Below are 18360 nucleotides of genomic sequence, written 5' to 3' on the forward strand. Positions count from 1 at the left end.
TACCCCACTGTTCTAGGTCTGCCCCCACCTCCCATCCCAGCCTCACCTGCCGCTAATACCCCTGCTGAATTATTCACACTTCCTCAACCCTTCCTGGTGGCTCAGAGGTAAAGCCTGCAATGCAGGAGACCCAGGTTTGATCCCTCAGTCAGGAAGATCCCCTGGAGAAGGAAATGGTCAACCCACTCCAGTACTCTTGACTGGAAAATTCCATGGCTACGATCCATGGGGTCACAAAGAGTCAGACACAACTGAGTGACTTCGCTTTCACTTTCTTCAACCATAAGCTCTCCTTTCTTGCCTTTGCATATCCTATTCCCCTCTGCCCAGAATGCTTTTCCCACATTTTCTTCTGCCTGGTAAACTCTGTTCATCCTTCAAGACTTGCTCATATATCTCCTCTGTGATGTCCTTTCTTGACTCCCTTCAAACCACTGAACACCTTTCGTTTAAAAGCCATTGATCTATTGGTGGTATTGGAGCCATTTGATCCTCTTATTGGGTTATCTACTCCTGGAGGAAGGGGTATATGTCTCATTTATTACACTTCCTCCCTGGGTACACATACTCAGAGCACCTAGTACAAGCCCAGAGGAATAGCAGGCATGGGCAAATGCTCTTTGAATGAGTTTCCTGAAATGGGTGCAGAGACAGGTGGACCGAACTCAATTGATGAGGAGCCCAAGAAGAATGGGCCCCAGTGGCACTTGCTGGGAGGCTTGTGACCGCCCCAGGGACCATGATGAACAGCACTGGGCTTCCACAGGCTTTCTATGCTGGCTTCAAAGACACCAGAGACAAGGGTGAGAGCTGGGCCCTCACCTGGCTCGTTTCTGAAGCTACAGCACCTAACACAATCAATGATGGTGGTGGGGTTGAGACAGGAAGGTGGACTGACATGGGCTGCTGTTTCTCTCCCTTGAGCCCAACTCAGGGGGGCGTCAGAGAAAGAGACAGGGAGACTGGTGGATCACAGGACCCAGCACTAAAACTAGGAGGGGCTTGGCGAACACCAGGCCAGAGAGAAAGACAGCCAGTGCTACAGATGCAAGATGGCGCGGGGAGGCGGTTTTCTGGCTTTGCTCGTTCATCTCTCTCCCACCCTCCCACCCTGCCCTGGCTGGGTCACTGCCATCCTGTCACTGTCCCTTCACTATTTCACCCTTTTACCACCAAAACAATAGCTGGGCTAGACACGTCTCTTCTCCCCACACCTTGGGCCAGGTAAATGCAACTAGAGACACAGATCTCAGGAAAGGTGGTTCAGGGGCATAGGTCTTAGACACTGAAGATCTGAATCCCCTGATGGGGGAGGACACACAGGCAGAAGTTGGCACAGGCTGGAACCCCCAAGGTACATCAATCCCTCTATAACCCTCTTATCCTTCTCTGGAGGGAGTTGAAGGGTTTGCAACCTTGATTGCTCATTAGAATCAACTGAAGAGTTTTTAAACCTTCTTGTGCCCAGATCATAGTTGCAGGATACAAAAATCAGTTGTTTTAGTACACTAATAATTAATTATCAGAAAGGGAAATTAAGAAAACAATTCAGCCTATAATTACATCAAAGACAATAAAACATCTAGGAATAAATTTTAACCAAGGAGGTGAAAGGACTGTATATTGAAAACTGCAAGACACTGGAGAAAGAAATTGAAGACACAAATAAATGGAAAAATACCCCATATTCATGAATTAATAGGATTAATAGTCCTAAAATGCCCATATTCTCTAAAGCAATCTACAGATTCAATACAATCCCTATCAAAATTCCAAGGGCATTTTCACAGAAAGAGAATAATCCTAAAATTTGTATGGAACCACAAAAGATACCAAATAGCCAAAGCATCCTTGAGAAAAAAGAACAAAGTTGGAGGCATCGTGCTCCCTGATGTCAAACTATTGATATATTTTAAAGTTTTATTAACCAAATCAGTATGGAATTGGCACAAAAACAGACAGACAGATCCATGGAACAGACAGCCCATTAATAAACCCACACACTTATGGTCAATTAACCTACAACAAAGGAGATAAGAATATACAATGGAGAAAAGACAGTTTCTTCAGTAAGTGGTGCTGAGAAAACTGGACAGCTATATGCAAAAGAATGAAATTAGAGTATTTCCTCATATCATATACAAAAGTAAACTCAAGTGAGATCTAAAAGTAAGATCTGAAACCATAAAATTCCTAAAAGAGAACCTAGTCAGAACATTCTTTGACATAAATCATAGCAATATTTTTTTGACCTAAGGTTAAAAAAAAAGTAAAAAATAAACAAATGGGACCTAATTAAACTGAAAAGCTTTTGCACGGCAAATAAAACCATCAACAAAATGAAAAGGCAATCTGCAGAATGGGAGAAGATATTTGCAAATGATATGACTGACAAGGGATTAATATCCAACATACATGAACCGTTCATACAACTTAATAACAAAAAACAAACAACCCAATCAAAACGTGGGCAGAAGACCTGAAATTTTTTCCAAAGAAGACATCCACATGGCCAACAGACATGATGTTGAGCAACATCATAATCATGAAGGAAATGCAAATCAAAACCACAAGATGTCACCTCACACCTGTCAAAATGGCTATCATCAAAAAGTCTACAAATAACCAATGTTGCTGAGGATGTGGAGAAATCCCACTGTTGGTGGGATTATAGACTGATGCAGCCACTGTGGAAAACAGTATAAAGTTTCCTTTGAAAACTAAAAAATAGAGCTGCCGTATGATCCAGCTATTCCACTGCTGGGTATTCACCTGAAGAAAATGAAAAACCTAATTCAAAAGATAATTTCATCCCAGTGTTTATAGCAGCATTATTTATAATAGCCAAGATATGGAAGCAACCTAAGTGCCCAACAACCGATTAATGGATAAAGAAGACGTAGTATATGTGCGTGTGTGTGTATACATATATAATGGAATATTACTCTGCCGTTAAAAAGAATGCAAGTCTGCCATTTGCTACAATATGGATGGGCCTAAAGAGTATTATGCTTAGCGAAATAAATCAGATAAGAAATACAGATACTCTATGTTATCATTTGTATGTGTAATCTAAAAAATAAAGCAAAGAAATGGATATAACAAAACAGAAACAGACTTATAGAGAACAAACTGGTGTCACCAGTGTGGAGAAGGAAATGGAGAGGGGTGAGATAGGTTATGGAATTAAGAGACACAGACTACTTTGGATAAAATAAATAAGGATATTTGCAGACTATAAAATAATAAGGATATTTGGATAAAATAAACAAGGATACACAGTACAGGGACATTCTGCCATTATATTGCAATAACATTAACTGAGAATAATCTGTAAAAACATCGAATCACTGTTATACACCTGAAGCTAATGTCATATTGTAAATCCACTGTACTTCAATTTAAAAAAAAAAGATAAAAAGGGCAGCCATCACCATCATTTTACAGATGAAGAAACCAAGTCTTCAAACAGGTTAAAGTGATTGCCTAAGGACATTAACTGATAAACGGTGGGTTTAAAACGGGAACACAAAGGGCTTCCTAGTGGTCCAGTGGTTAAGAATCTGCCTTGAAAGGCAAGGGACACCAGATCAATTCCCGGTCCAGGAAGATCCCATATGCCACAGAGCAACTAAGCCCATGCACCACAACTACTGAGCCCACACACTGCAACGACTGAAGCCTGTGTGTCTAGAGCCCGTGCTCCGCAGCGAGAAGCCACCAAAATGAGAAGCCCGTGCACAACAAGAGAGTAGCCCCCTCTCGCCACTAGTAAAAGCCTGTGTGCAGCAGTGAAGACCCACCAGTCAAAAAGCCAATTAATTAATTTTAAAAATCAATAAAATGGGGACACGGAGCTAATTTCTTTAATACATTCTCTGATTTGTAAGCACTTTGCAGTGTATTATTGATAAATAAGTAAATAACACCACCACCATGACAATGAACCTAGTGCATATTATAGAGAACGGTAATTGCCAGAGACGGGGGTGGGGGATGGGCAAAATGGGTGAAGGGGGTCAAGGGATACAAACTTCCAGTTATAAGTTCTAGGGATGTAAAGAACAGCATGGTAACTGCAGTTATTAATACTGTATTGCACATCTGAAAGGTGTTAAAAGAGTAGATCATAAAAGTTCTCATTATGAGAAAAAAAGTTTAACTGTATGATGACAGATGACTTCCCAGGTGGCACAGTGGTGAAGAATCCGCCTGCAAAGCAGGAAGCACAGGAGACGTGGGCTCGATCCCAGATTTGGGAAGATCCCCTGAAGGAGGAAATGGCAACCCATTCTAGTACTCTTGCCTGAAAAATCCCAGGGACAGAGGAGCCTGGTGGGCTACAGTCCACGGGGCAACAAGAGTTAGGTATGACTGAGCATGCATGCACCATAGGATATATAAAAACAGATGTTAAACAGATTTGTTATGGTCATTTTGCAACATATACAAATATTGAATTGTTATATTGTACACCTGAAATTAATATATGTCAATTACTGAAATCAGATTGATTTTATTCTTTGCAGCTGAAGATGGAGACGCTCTATACAGTCTGCAAAAACAAGACTGGGAGCTGACTGTGGCTCAGATCATGAACTCCATATTACAAAATTCAGACTTAAGTTGAAGAATGTAGGGAAAACCACCAGGCCATTCAGGTATGACCTAAATCAAATCCCTTATTATGGTACAGTGGAAGTGACAAATAGATTCAAGGGATTAGGTCTGATAGAGTGCCTGAAGAACTATGGATGGAGGTTCGTGACATTGTATAGGAGGTGGTCATCAAAACCATCCCCAAGAAAAAGAAATGCAAAAAGGAAAAGTGGATATCTGAGGAGGCCTTACAAATAGATGAGAAAAGAAGAGAAGCGAAAGCCAAAGGAGAAAAGGAAAGCTATACCCATCTGAATGCAGAGTTCCCAAGAATAGCAGAGAGAGATAAGAAACCCTTCTAAGTGAACAATGCAAAGAAATAGAGGAAAATAATAGAAAGGAAATAGAGATCTCTTTAAAAAATTAGAGATACCAATGGAACACTTCATGCAAAGATGGGCAGAATAAAGGACAGAAACAGCATGGACCTAACCAAAGCAGAAGATATTAAGAAGAGGTGGCAAGAATACACAGAAGAACTATACAGAAAAGATCTTAATAACCCAGATAACCACAATGGTGTGATCACTCACTTAGAGCTAGACATCTTGGAGTGTGAAGTCAAGTGGGCCTTAGGAAGCATCACTATGAACAAAGCTAGTGGGGGTGAAGGAATTCCAGCTGAGCTATTTCAAATACTAAAAGATGATGCTGTTAAAATGCTGCACTCAACATACCAGCAAATTTGGAAAACTCAGCAGTGGCCACAGGACTGGAAAAGGTCAGTTTTCATTCCAATCCCAAAGAAAGGTAATGCCAAAGAATGTTGAAACTACCACAAAATTGCCCTCATTTCACGTGCTATCAAGGTAATATTCAAAATCCTTCAACCTAGGCTTCAATAGTATGTGAACCAAGAACTTCCAGATGTACAAGCTGGATGTAGAAAAGGCAGAGGAACCAGAGATCAAATTGCCAACATCCGTTGGATCATAGAAAAAGCAAGAGAATTCCAGAAAAACATCTACTTCTGGTTCATTGACTATGCTAAAGCCTTTGACTATGTGGATCACAACATACTGTGAAAAATTCAAGAGATGGAAAGAGTAGATCACCTCACCTGCCTCCTGAGAAACCTGTATGCAGGTCAAGAAGCAACAGTTAGAACTGGACATGAAACAATGGACAGGTTCAAAACTAGGAAAGGTGTGTATCAAGGCTGTATATTGTCACCCTGCTTATTTATCATATGCAGAGTACATCATGCAAAATGCCAGACTAGATGAAGCACAAGCTGGAATCAAGATTGCAGGGAGAAATATCAATAACCTCACATATGCAAGTGACACCACCCTTGATGAAGGTGAGAGAGGACAGTGAAAAAGCTGCCTTAAAACTCAACATTCAAAAAACTAAGATCGTGGCATAGATGGGGAAACAATGAAAACAGTGACAGGTTTTACTTTCTTGGGCTCCAAAATCACTGTGGACAGTGACTGCAGCCATGAAATTAAACGACACTTGCTCCTTGGAAGAAAAGCTATGACAAACCTAGACAGCATATTAAAAAACAGATGCATTACTTTGCCAACAAAGGTCCATATAGACAAAGCTATGGTTTTTCCAGTAGTCATGTATGGATGTGAGAGTTGGACCATAAAGAAGGCTGAGGGCTAAAGAATGGATGCTTTTCAACTGTGGTGTTGGAAAAGATCTTGAGAGTCCCTTGGACTGCAACAAGATCAAACCAGTCAATCATAAAGGAAACTCTGACACTTTGGCCACCTGATGCAAAAAGCTGATTCATTCGAAAAGACCCTGATGCTGGGAAAGCTTGAAGGCGGGAGGAGAAGGGGATGACAGAGGATGAGATGGTTGGATGGCATCACCGACTCGATGGATATGAGTTTGAGCAAGCTCTGGGAGCTGGTCATGCAGCTGGCGTGCTGCAGTCCATGGGGTCGCAAAGAGTCAGACACGACTGAGTGACTGAACAACAATAGCAACCTCAGTAAAAAAAAAAAACTCAATATTTAATTTTTGAAGTTATTAATATAGTCCAATTATCAATCTTTTCCTTTCTGCACCTTAAGAATCTTTGCCCATCCTCTAATCCTTTAAAAATGACTTTTGTTTCCAACTAGTCCCCATCCCTTGGAGAGGAGTCCTGGAAGACAGTAGAAAGGTTTTGGAAGAGACAAGGTGGGTACTGAGCTCTGAAGGGGATGGACTGGGATGAAGGATGTTCCAAGTAAGGGGCAAACAAATGGAGGGGGGTTTGCATTTGGTCACACAGCCCCCGCACACGTTTACGGAGGACCACAGCAATCTGCTTTGTGTGTTACACCACAGTCCATGGGCTCAGACTCTTTCTACCTTCATAGGTTATGCCTATGCAGAAACCAGGCTGCAGAAGGATGGGTCAACCAGAGGGAGCTCAGGGTGTCCAACCAGAGTACTCCCAGAGCCCATGCTGAGCCTGAAGGCAGCCGGGATTCCATGCTCTGGGTGTCCTGTCCCGTTTGGGGATGACTCCTGAGGTTCGATGGCCCCAGCTCAGCACCCAGCTCTGAACACAAGCCTGGGGCCCTGAGAAAACAGCCAGCAATCACCAGGGCTTTCCAGGGGAGGATCTGAAGTGAGACCCTTAAGATGCTTGGCACACAGTGTGGCCTAATGCTGGCTACCAGCCACAGAAGGTACTGGGCTCCAAGGAGGCCAAGGAAGGCCCATTTAGGATACGCAGGAAGGGGGAGAGGCACTCTTAGGAGACCCCAGCCCACCCCAGACCTATCCACCCAGTGTGGGGGCCCCTGGCCTGGGTGCCCCATCAGTATTCCCTGGCTGGATTTTGCCAGAAAATTTCCAAGAGCTCCGTATTTGGAATTTGCTTCCAGCACCACCTCACCCATCAGCGCTTCCCGCTCAGGTAGAGGGCCGCGGTGGGCCCCCCAGTACTGCACCCCTCGGAGGGGCGGCAACAGCCTTTGGTTGCTTCCAGGGAGCAGGCCTTTCGCAGGGAGGCACTCCCCCACTTTGAATTCCATTTCCCAGTCGGGGGAACCTGGGAGGTCTCTTGCCCCTATCTTCTGCCTGTTTTCCCCTCTGTAAAAACAGGGCTTATCGCGTCCTAGACCTCCCTTTCCGGCTGGTGCAGAGCACGAGGCCCCTCTCCGCCCGCAGCCTGGGACGCGGGCTCGCGCGCCCCAGTCCGGCCACGCGAGGGCGCTCTGCCGCGCCCGGCCCGGCGCCGGCCCTCGCTGGGCTCTGCGGGGGCCCCGGCTCTGCGTGCTGGCGGCTCACCCACCGTTCGGAAAAGAAAGCAGAGCTCCGAGAACCCCTCTGACAGTTCGGAAAACGAATCCATCGCCTCCGCACTGCGGACATTTGTTTGGATGGAGGCCAGCCCGCCGCGCGAGCCCCTCCGCGCCTCTCGGAGGTCCCACCCCAGCCGCTCCCCGCAGGTTTGCGGAGGGCGGCCCGCGTGGGCTCTCGACCGCCGCAAGGGAATAACCAGCCCCGCTCGCCAAGCTCGGAATCCGGATCAGCTGGAGGGACCCAAAGCCTTCGGCTTCGCCCTCCCCCAGTAGCTTGGACCACATCCTAGAGACCAAACTCTGAGCCTCGACTTCCACACATAAATTGGGAAAGACAACAGTCCCTACTGTGGAAGTTGCTGAGAAAGTTAGAGATGGGTCTCTATCGTCCGGGCTTTAGACAAACCACCTGCGTCTTTCTGAGCCTCAGTTTCCCCAGCCGCAAAATGGGGATAATAAAAGTCTTTACCTCCCAGGGTCACTGAACAGGCCAGATTGCAGCAGCCACTTGGCACCCCCTGAGCTTTCAGGCAGTGGAGCCACTGGGGTGGTTAGGAAGGCTCTGCAGAGGCACCGAGTTCACAGCTCATTCCAGAGCCCCAGAACCCCATGGGGTTGTCTATTAGGAACCAGGTCCCCCAGCTGGCTTAGAGCATGGCTGATGATCCCTCACTTCCCTGGCTCAGATGGGGGGCTCGCTGTGCAGCCCACACGGGCATGTGGGCAGGGGGCTGGGAGGCAGGGCCCCCCACTCCTCCTGGTTGGTCTTCAGGGCCCTCTCTGGTTGAATCACCAGGCAAAAACACACAGCTCTGACACCATCCAGAAAATGAAAATGTCTCCGGCATCTAATCCTTCCCTTTCTTTTGTCAACTTAAATCTCCCTGAAACATAACCGAGATACCAGACGCAGTGTGAGCGTTCATGATGGAGCCGGCCTCCTCCCATAAAGCCGGCCTCAGGGACTTTGTGCAGCAGAGCAATGCCTCCAGTCAGGCTCTACCTCACCAGGTAGGTGATGACCTCTGACCTCCCCAGTCCACATCACAACGTGCCTCCACACTGGCCCTGACCTGACGGGCACCCTCAAGCCCTGACTTCCTTCCCAGACAAGGGCTGCTACCCACCCCCATCTACTCACCCCCCAAATATTTGGAATGGTCTTTGACTGAAATGAGATTAATCCTCAGTTCCCTGACAGTGTCTTTGGGCATGTGTTTTTATAACCTCCCTTTCAAATGAGAACCATTTGTCGTGGGGAAGCTGGGGAGGCCCAGCCCTAACTGCTGGGCCAGACATCATCGGCACCTGATTGAATGTCAAGGACAGTGTGAGGGGGCAGGGCCAAGGTGACGGCAGGCTGTAAGCAGCGATGACCTGTCCTTTGCTAGTCCCCGGCCCAAGCCAGTGTCATAAGTCTGAGGATCCTGGCTCCAACCCAGTCTCTCCCACCCGCCAGCCAAATACCCTTGAGCTGGTGAGCCTTTAGCCTTTGCCTCTAGGAGCCTTACTCTCCTCATCTGTAAAATGGGAGAGTTGGGCTTCCTAGGTGGCGCTAGTGATAAAGAATCTGCCTGCCAAAGCAGGAGATGCAAGAGATGGAAGAGCTGCAGGTTGGATCCCTGAGTTGGGAAGATCCCCTGGAGGAGGGCATGGCAACTCATTCCAGTATTCTTTCCTGGAGAATCCCATGGACAGAGGAGCCTGGCAGGCTACAGTCCAGGGGGTCACAAAGACACGACTAAAGCAACTTAGCATGCACACACGCTGGGCCCAGCCCAGTGCCTGATAAATAATAGATCTTCAATGTCCAAAGAGGCTTTTGGTGGGGAGGCAAAGCAGCCCACGCTGGGGTCTTCCAGGGGGTTGCAAATGTCTGTCCAATGTGTGACTCAAGTCTGTTCCCTTTCCGGGCTCACCCTAAGTGAGGGGCACATCCTTGCATAGAACTTGAGTGGCTGGCACTTGAATAGGGAGAGGGTCGAGTTTATAGGTGCCCCCACGCAGTCTCTTTAATTAGCTCCGAGCCCTCTGTCGGTGGCCTCCCTGCTCAGCACCATCTCCCCCCTACCCCCACCGCCACCCCAGGTCCTGTTTGAAGTTGGCAGACCCCCACCCGCTTCCTGCCGCCCCAGCTTGCTGAACCAACTACAGACCCTTGGGGCTCAGCTGGGAGGAATTTATTGGTGGAGAATTTCAATCATGGGTTCTTGGCTCAAACTTGTTGCTTCCCCCACCCCCAAAGTCTCCCCAACAGTTTGATACTCATGGAACTGAGGCTCAAAGGAGGGACTTCTGACGATCTCAGAATTCCACCTGGGCAGGTCGGAGAGTTCACAGCCCCTCGTCACTCGGAGGAAGGGAATGCAGAGGAGCAAGGATGCAGGTTCCTGAGACCATACAGAGGTACCGGAATTTGCTCACCTTCCAGGGCTGCTTAGAAACACCATCCCCACCTTCACTAGCATCCCCTCCCCAGCACCGCGGCAGGTGTCTGGATCTCTGAGGTGTGAGCTTCCCCTCTCCCCAAAGTTGGTCTCGGGGCTGGGGGAAAATGGGGGAATCCGAAGAGCCCGGAAAGGCAGACCTGGTCACCAAAGCCACAGAGATGTACCATTTTTCTGAAGCCGTGTGCCTTTGCCTCCCCAGAGGCCTTCCCTGGGCGGTTTCCAGACCAAGAAGCCCACGCCCTTCCCCGGGAGCCAAGCCAAGAAGGTCCTGGGACTGAGGGCCCCATATGCCGCTCATTTTCCAACCCCTCTGGGCAGGGCTGCCTCCGCTCCATGCCTCAGAGAGATCTTTGCAATGATGGATAAGCCGTGGCCCCGACGGCCCTGGCCCTGGGGAGGAAAAAAAACATCTTTTGCAGTTTCGTGTAAAGCCTCCCACTTTTCGCTTAATAAGTGCTGAAAGAGGCACAAACAGAGGGACCCCGAGCTTGCCATGACTAACAAGATGACCACATCAGGCAGAGCCGAGCTGGGGGAGAGGACCGCGCCGGCCGGCCGCCCGGCTTCCCGGCGCGGAGGTGTCCGATTCCCGATTCCCTCCCGGGACGCTCCGCCAACAGTGCTTTGAAGCCATGCCTAGGAGCCCGGAGCAGGGAGGCACGGAGCGAAGTGGGGAAAGGGCTGGTCCTCCCTCCCGCCTCCCGCAGGATGGGCACAGATCGCCCAAGATAAAGGAACCGCAGCCTCCTCCAACTTGTGCTGAGTCGCTCTTTTCAAAAGCCCTTTCAGATGGTTTCACTTCTCCGCGCGCGCTTTGTTGAAAGATGTAAAAATTTCAAACCACCACAGAGTAAACATTTCAAAACTCGCTCTTTGCAAAAATCAGTCACATTTTCCCAAAAAAAAAAAAAAAAAAAAATCTTGAATTCCATCTCTCCACGCACCACCACTCCCCCCCGTCTCCCCCGCCCCCTCAATCCCTTTTTCTGCGCTCTTTGGATTCGAGTGTTTTTCATTAATTTAGAAGCAGTCCAGGTAAAGCTGGTGTTTGCGAGCTGGTGTTTTACGGGCGGGAAGTAGCTTTGTTATTTAGGAGATGTTTTAGATAAGTCAATGTCTTGTCAAAATCAAGCAGGTTTTCTTTATTAGGGTGAAATCGTAATGAACTCATCTGCTTCTAATATTTATAAAGAGAAGAGAGGCCATTAATTCTACTGCTTGTGAATAAAACCATCTGTGATTTCTTTCCATTTGATGGGTTTTGGTTTTAATATACATTTTTCACAAATAAGCGCAGAGATTTTTTGGTGAAAATGTCACATTCAGGATCTCATAAAGAAAGAATGCAAAGAGAGGAAAACGAAATGTTTTGTTAGCTAAGTAATTTCTCACCTTGCAGAGTGGGGAACATTTGAGCCAACTTTAGCACATTTGGGTGATGGAATCGCCCGTTCAACGCTAATGCAATCCATGACATGTTACAAGGCGAACCGCGTCCGTTTTGAAGTTTGTTTTCCTTCGGGAATTACACAGTTCATTTAACCTAATCTGTCCTGACACTTGAATTATAATATCATGAGCTTCTTCAGGGAAGTAAAACAGTAGTTGCCTGCTTAAAAGCAAAGCAGAAGTTAATAAAGCGGGCAAAATGTCAAGGAAAAGGAGCTAATCGAATCGCAGTGTCATTCTCTAGAGAAAATACAGTCAAGTTGTATTTTTTTTCCAGTCGAAATCTTGGACGCCTAATGACACATTTCTGTCCAGGAAGAAATTTGAACTCCGAAACCAAACTTGATTAAACCCCAAACTGCAAGACCTTGCCCACTGGGGACCGCTCGGGGACTTTGACTTCTGGGTGTCAGAGCTTAATTAAAATATTCATCCAGCTGCTCTCCCCTTGCCAAGAGGACCCAGAGGAATTAAACCAATAAGCCTAATTCTATTAGTTCACCTGCCTGTGTACACAGAGATGCAGAAGACCATTTACAGGTTCAGAAAAAAAGAAAAGGCACCAGAGCCACCCTGCATGCTCAGCGTCAGTGAAGTGGCCCCCTAGACAGAGTTCCACGTACTATTTGGGGGTCTCAGTTCCCGGCTCCAAACATACATGACAAGTTAAAAATTCTCTTTCAAGAAAACAAAAATGCCAAGTAAGACATTGTAAGGATTTGTGTGTTATGATTTATGTATCATCTATAATAACATCTAACATTCACTGAATTCCCTGTGCCGCTGGGCTGACCCTGTCCCTTTCACATCTCAAGGAAATCTTCAGTTCCCCTTTGTGAAGTAAACACTGTTATTACCCCCACTCGACAGATGAGGAAACTGAGGCTCCTCAGTGAGACAAGTAGCTTGAAGCCCAGAATTCCCAGACCACAGTCTGAGCACTTAACCTCTAATATAATGATGGCTTCCCTGACATTCTGATCTTTGTTTCAAATTTTAATGATTTTGTATTCACCCTACACACACACACACGTACAAAATTAGGAAAATAGAGAAGCTGTAAAGAGGAAAGTCAACCTCGGTCTCAGCCTTCCTCGGTCCCGCCCCCAAAGCAGTCTCTTTGGACCATTTCTAGTGTTTCCTTCCAGAGTCGAGGCTTATTCCAACAGTTATGCATATATTTCCCTTTCAAAAAAAAAAAAACATATATACAGAGCATACCAGTACACAATTCTGCAGCTTGCTTTTTTCCATTTTCTAATACATCTTGGAGGGTCCTCCATCTTATCCTTTTTAAGACTGCCTGTTATAACACAGAGAACTATATTCAGTATCTTGTAATAGCCTATAGTGGACAAGAATCTGAAAAGAATATACACACACACACATATATGTATAACAGAATTACTTTGCTGTACACCTGAAGCTAACATAACATTGTAAATTAACTATACTTCAATAAAAAAATTTTATTTAAAAAAAGTGCACACCATCCTATTCGGTAGAGGTGGTAGATGGACCCATATGAGATTATCAATATTCAACCATTTTTGACCAGCAGAAGTGGCAGCTTAACGTGGTTCTGCCTAATATCATACTTTTTTTTTTTAACCCAATCTCCAGTAATGGATGTGGAGGTGGTTTCCCCAACTTGGCACCTCAAGCAGTGCTGTGTTGAATATCCCTTCACACAATGGCAGGTACCATCTATAGGGCAGACTCCTAGAAGCGCTACTACCCGGGAAGAGGGGAAGTCAGGTCCCATCCTTGACCCAAAGTCTTTAAAATGAAGTGGTCACCCTGGCTAATTTCCGAAGCCCCTGTTATCACTACGTTTGTAATCCCACAGCATAACTAGAGATGACGCCCCCCCCTCCCCACAGACACACACACACACACACAAAACCTCACAGCTCCGGCCTCAGGATCCCCCAGATCACTGTGAACATAAATGTTTTCCACCAAACACGGACTCCCTCCCTACTGGCTGCATTTGTCAGCCAGGGAATGAGACATTTCCCTGTGATCAATACAAATGAAATAGAGATCCAGCCTGGGCAGCCGCAAGATGTGGTTTTTTAATAAGGAGACCTCCGGAGGATATTGCATTCCTATGACAACAGCCGGCAGACCTTGATTTTTAGTGTCAGAACCTGTTTAACGTGAAAGCCTGTGGCTGGGGCCTGGTCGAGCACTGGGTGGGTGGGTTGTCTGAGGCTGGAATCAGGCTGGTCCTCCAAGGCTGCGGCGGAGACCAGCCACCGCCCCTGCGGGCCACCTGTTCCCAAAGGCGGCTGCGTCTACCAGCTGGGCGGCCGTGGAGGTGGCGTGGCTGTCCAGCCAGAGGTGATCTACAGCCACGGACTGGGTTATTTACAGCTCGCCTGTGGTCCCCGACACCTGGGCGTCTCTTGGATGACGGCAGTTTGCCTTGAACAGGACCGGTACCTAAGCAGAGGTGGCAGCGAACGTGAGCAACTCTATTGACCATCTTTTTCTTTTTATAAATTCACTGGTAACAGAGCAAGTCAAGGAGACGATATGAGTTGGTTGCTATTTGAAAAGACTTGAGAAGGAACAGCTACGAACTATACAGGATAGAGTAGGATGTTCTAAAAACACAATCCTTGCCCAAACAACCTAGATGCCTCTGAGGTTTCTCTCTCGATTCTCCAGCCTCTTTTAGAATTATCTGCTAATACAGACCAGGGCCAAGGACGACAGCAGAAACAGAACAGCTGGTGCTTAAGGGAGATGGGATCGGCAGTGCTTTATTCCAAGGATTTGATATTTTAAGTTATTGTTGTTGTTATGTGTGTGCAATAAATCATGTTTTAAAGTATCTGTTAATAGAGTGTTTTATTCTTTAAAAATAATAATTCTTTTTTTTTCTTTCAAGTGGATGGGTTGTTTCTTGAAGCTGAAACTCTCAGGTTTTATGAAGAGATGTGACAATCAGTAAGAATGTGTCAATAAATTTTTCCACTGGGAAAAAAATTTTCACCCAATTTAATCACCTAGAAAAGGTCTTGTCCTTTAAAAAATTAGAAGGAAAAGAAGAAACGGAGCCTTAGCTAGTATGGCTTAAAATACTTGGTTTGAATTTACGTAAATGTATTTAGTCCTTTAGCTTTTTTAACCACTGAATTCGCATTTAGGAATTTTAAATACCAGGATGGGTGCTCTTGAGTTTCAAATGGCAACTCTCAAAGCAGCATCTGCCAAAGCTCTTGAAAACCAGGGCACAGTGGTCCCCCAAGGAGGGTCTTAGAGGATGATTACAACATTCCTTTGTGTGACACAATAACACCCCGCTCGTGGACACTCTCGGACCCTCTGCTGAAAGTAACCGGCTGGGCCGCGGCTTAAAACTAATCTTGTCCGCGGCTCCCGGCAAGAGGTCAGGAGGCGAGTCTTTCAGAAAATGATCTCTGGCAAGATCTGAAGGGCTCCGGGAATATAACAAGTTGGAAAAGGGAGGGGGAATGGGGAGAGAGAGGGAGAAAAGAAAAGAATAAAAGGAAAATGAGATTTTTACAATTAAGTATACTCCTTTTTTTTTTCATTTAGTTAATTTCCAGCCGCTCACATTTATTGCACATTAATTATGCATACAGCTTTTGTGCGACTTAAAAATGTGAAGACTGTGATCCTTATCCTTTTATGGAGGATCTGGCTGCCACGCTGGAGGCCCCACCGGAGAAGCTTCAGGTCAGACGGGGCAGGAGTTGCCGACAGCCAGCGGCCCGAACCAGCCAGTACCCTCCAATCCCCCTCCTGGCTTTCACAAAAGAGATTCCTATGGAGGGGCGGGGGCGGGGGTGGGTGTGTGACTCAGGGCCCCAGAGGGTCTGAATCAAGGGAAAGGATCCCAAGCAAGCCCTTGGCTTGACCAATATTTATGTTCAAAGCCACTGGCCAGGCCTGGGGCTAAAACAGAATGTCACAAACAAGAGGTGTTGGGATCTATTTCCTTCCTCCAAGTACCCATCCCACACGCCAAAGGAAGCCAAGGAGGCAGCAGGCATAACCTGGTGGGAGACTGTTCCCCAGTCCCACCCAACCCCAACCTCCACGCTCCCACCAGTGGCCTCAGGAAGGTATTGGCAGATGGCCCTCGGCCAGAATGCTGTGTGAAACCAGACAGGGCCACAGCCTCTCCGTACCCTCCTATCAGGAACTGTGCAGAAAGCCCTCTGGATGCCAGCAGGCCCAGTGCCTCTCTGCCTGCCCCCATTTTGCCTCGGCAGGCCACAAACAGAAGACCACCAGAGCCCAAGCAGAGACGGGGATTCATCATTTGGTACATCCACTTGTGGGGAGGGGCCCAGGAGCCCCTTCACCAGCTGATCAGACCTAGGCTAAGAGCATAGATCCAGGAGCCCCAGGCCCCTACTCGAGGAGGGAGAGACCCTTGGGGACTGAAAGTTGCCATGTTGGGCCAGGACCCCCAGGTTCTTCTCAGATCGGGGCTCCCAGCATCCTCAGAAGCTGCACTTTGCTCCCCAGCCTGAGGTCAGCTGTCTGGTCACCCCAAGGAGCCCACCCTGAGCCAGTGGGGCAGGGCCGTCCCCCTACTTCCTGCACAGGTTCTGAGCAGACAGCCTGGGGTCCCCAGCACAGGCCCACCCTGACCGCTGGGCACCTTGGGTAACAGGGCTTCCCTCTCTCAGATCCCAGATTCCTCATCTGAAAGTGGGGATCAGATGAGACACAGTCACCCTAGGGTCAGGTGGAATGGCCTCCAGAGCATCCAGCCCCAGGAGAGCACCCAGGAAATGGGGCACTCACAGCAGCCCCAGGGTGAGAGTGAAGCCCCCATGTCACAGATGGGGAAGCTGAGGCTTTCGGGGAAGGAAGGCACCAGCCGCCCACCACAGTCTTGGTGGCAGGACCAGCTGCATGACACGCTCCAGGAGTCTTCCTCGGGGGTCCCCCTGCCCTCCGCTCACGAAGGGCTGGAACCCCCACCCCTTCTCCAGGCACTGCATCGGAGGGGAGAAGAGAGAAAACACACACTCAGTCCCTCGCTCCCTCCCACGGACAGCTCTTGTGACAGGTTTGCCGAGGGGTGTCACAGCCCTCATGGGCTCTTGTCCCTGTTCCCTGCAAGTACAACCACACACCAGCCCCTCTGACCCCCAGTGCTGGCCTGGGGAACAAAGGCAGTAGAAGCTGCCCAGAGGCCCACAAGCCTGGCCGGGCAGTGAGCGGCTCCCACCACAGCCAGACCTCAGGAGGTCAAGGCCGGGTTCCAGGACAGGCGCCCGCAGGCCACAGTGGCCCCCTGACCCGCTCTTGGGAGGGGGGCTTTGGGCCTGGACAGCTTCCTCTTCCTCTGTTGTTTTAATAACAACTGCTCTCTACTGGGATAAACTGGCAGCGATCCTTCCTGCCCTTCTCTCCCAGCATCGCCACCCCGTTCGGCAGGGACTCTGTGACAAACTTTAAAATGAAATTGTCATCATAAAGAAGTCAACCGCGCGTACTAATAAACAGCACGCTTAACATTTATTACTCTGCCTTCTGACAAACTAAAATGTGAAAACATGCCAAAATTCGGGTTTCATAAAACAATTTTTCATCAAGTTCTTTCCTCTGACAAAATGCCTCTGTTTCGTTCCTGGCTGGCGGGACTCACTTCAAACGCAGCAGCGTTTCCAGAAACGGGTCTCTGGTCTGACGCTCCCAAAGCCATCTCTGGCTTTCTGAGACTTTATCTGATTGATCACGTTCTGGGCTTTGCTAGCAAGCACCCACGGGGGACAGGGGGCACCATGGTTCTGACGCAGAACCTTACAAAGCCGCCAGTCACAGGCACCACAATCCCACCATTTTATTGTGGTAAAATACACAACATAATATTTACCTAGCCATAATCCTAACCATTTTTAAGTGTGACATTCAGTGGCATTAAGTACCTTGACATGTCATACAACCATCACCTCCATCCTTCCCCAAAACCCCTTTCACCTTGCAAAACAGAAATTCTGTCCCTATTAAACAGCTCCCCACTTCCCCCTGCAACCCCCTCTCTACTCTTTGTGAATCTGGCTGCCCCAAGCACCTCACATAAATGACACGGTACAGTCCTCATCCCTTTGTGACTGGCTTAATTGCACTGAGCTAATGACCTCCAGGTTCCTTCAGCTCGTAGCCTGTGTCAGGATTTCCTTCCTCTTTAAGGCTGAATACTATTCCATCAGCTGCCATCCAAGCTCTCCTAACCTCACACAGGTATAGGTATATGATGCTCCCCCTCGGCTGGGGAGGGCAAGGGGCCTCAGTGTCCGAGGAGGTTCCACATGGCACCATGATCCTAGCTCAGTGTCGACGGCCCCGAGGGAGCTGGAGATTTGGGGGTACCCCAGTCAGCCCAGGTTTTAGAGACTCAAATGGCTCCAGTCTACCTACCAGGCAAACCCTGACTCTCCCCCCACACCTCCCTGCTCTGGGCAAGGACGGAACCGGGAGAACAGAGCCCTCCCTGTACTCAGGGGCATAAGGGGCTGCTTCAGGATGAGCTCTAGCCAGGAGTGAAGTCA

The 18360-nt window shown here is 47.9% G+C and overlaps 1 protein-coding gene across 1 annotated transcript in view; it reads left to right on the top strand.

The window, feature by feature from the left end:
- MVB12B (multivesicular body subunit 12B) overlaps window positions 1-4608 on the top strand; it is a 202119-nt gene extending 197511 nt beyond the window's left edge. Inside the window, exon 10 of the mRNA XM_070799249.1 lies at window positions 4530-4608. Within this exon, the coding sequence (XP_070655350.1) occupies window positions 4530-4580 (51 nt within the window). The 3' untranslated portion in view covers window positions 4581-4608. The remainder of the gene's footprint in view (window positions 1-4529) is intronic.
- Window positions 4609-18360: the final 13752 nt, after the last annotated feature.

This window comes from Bos indicus, chromosome 11 (genome assembly GCF_029378745.1).
Source record: "Bos indicus isolate NIAB-ARS_2022 breed Sahiwal x Tharparkar chromosome 11, NIAB-ARS_B.indTharparkar_mat_pri_1.0, whole genome shotgun sequence".
Classification (NCBI taxonomy): Eukaryota; Metazoa; Chordata; class Mammalia; order Artiodactyla; family Bovidae; genus Bos; species Bos indicus.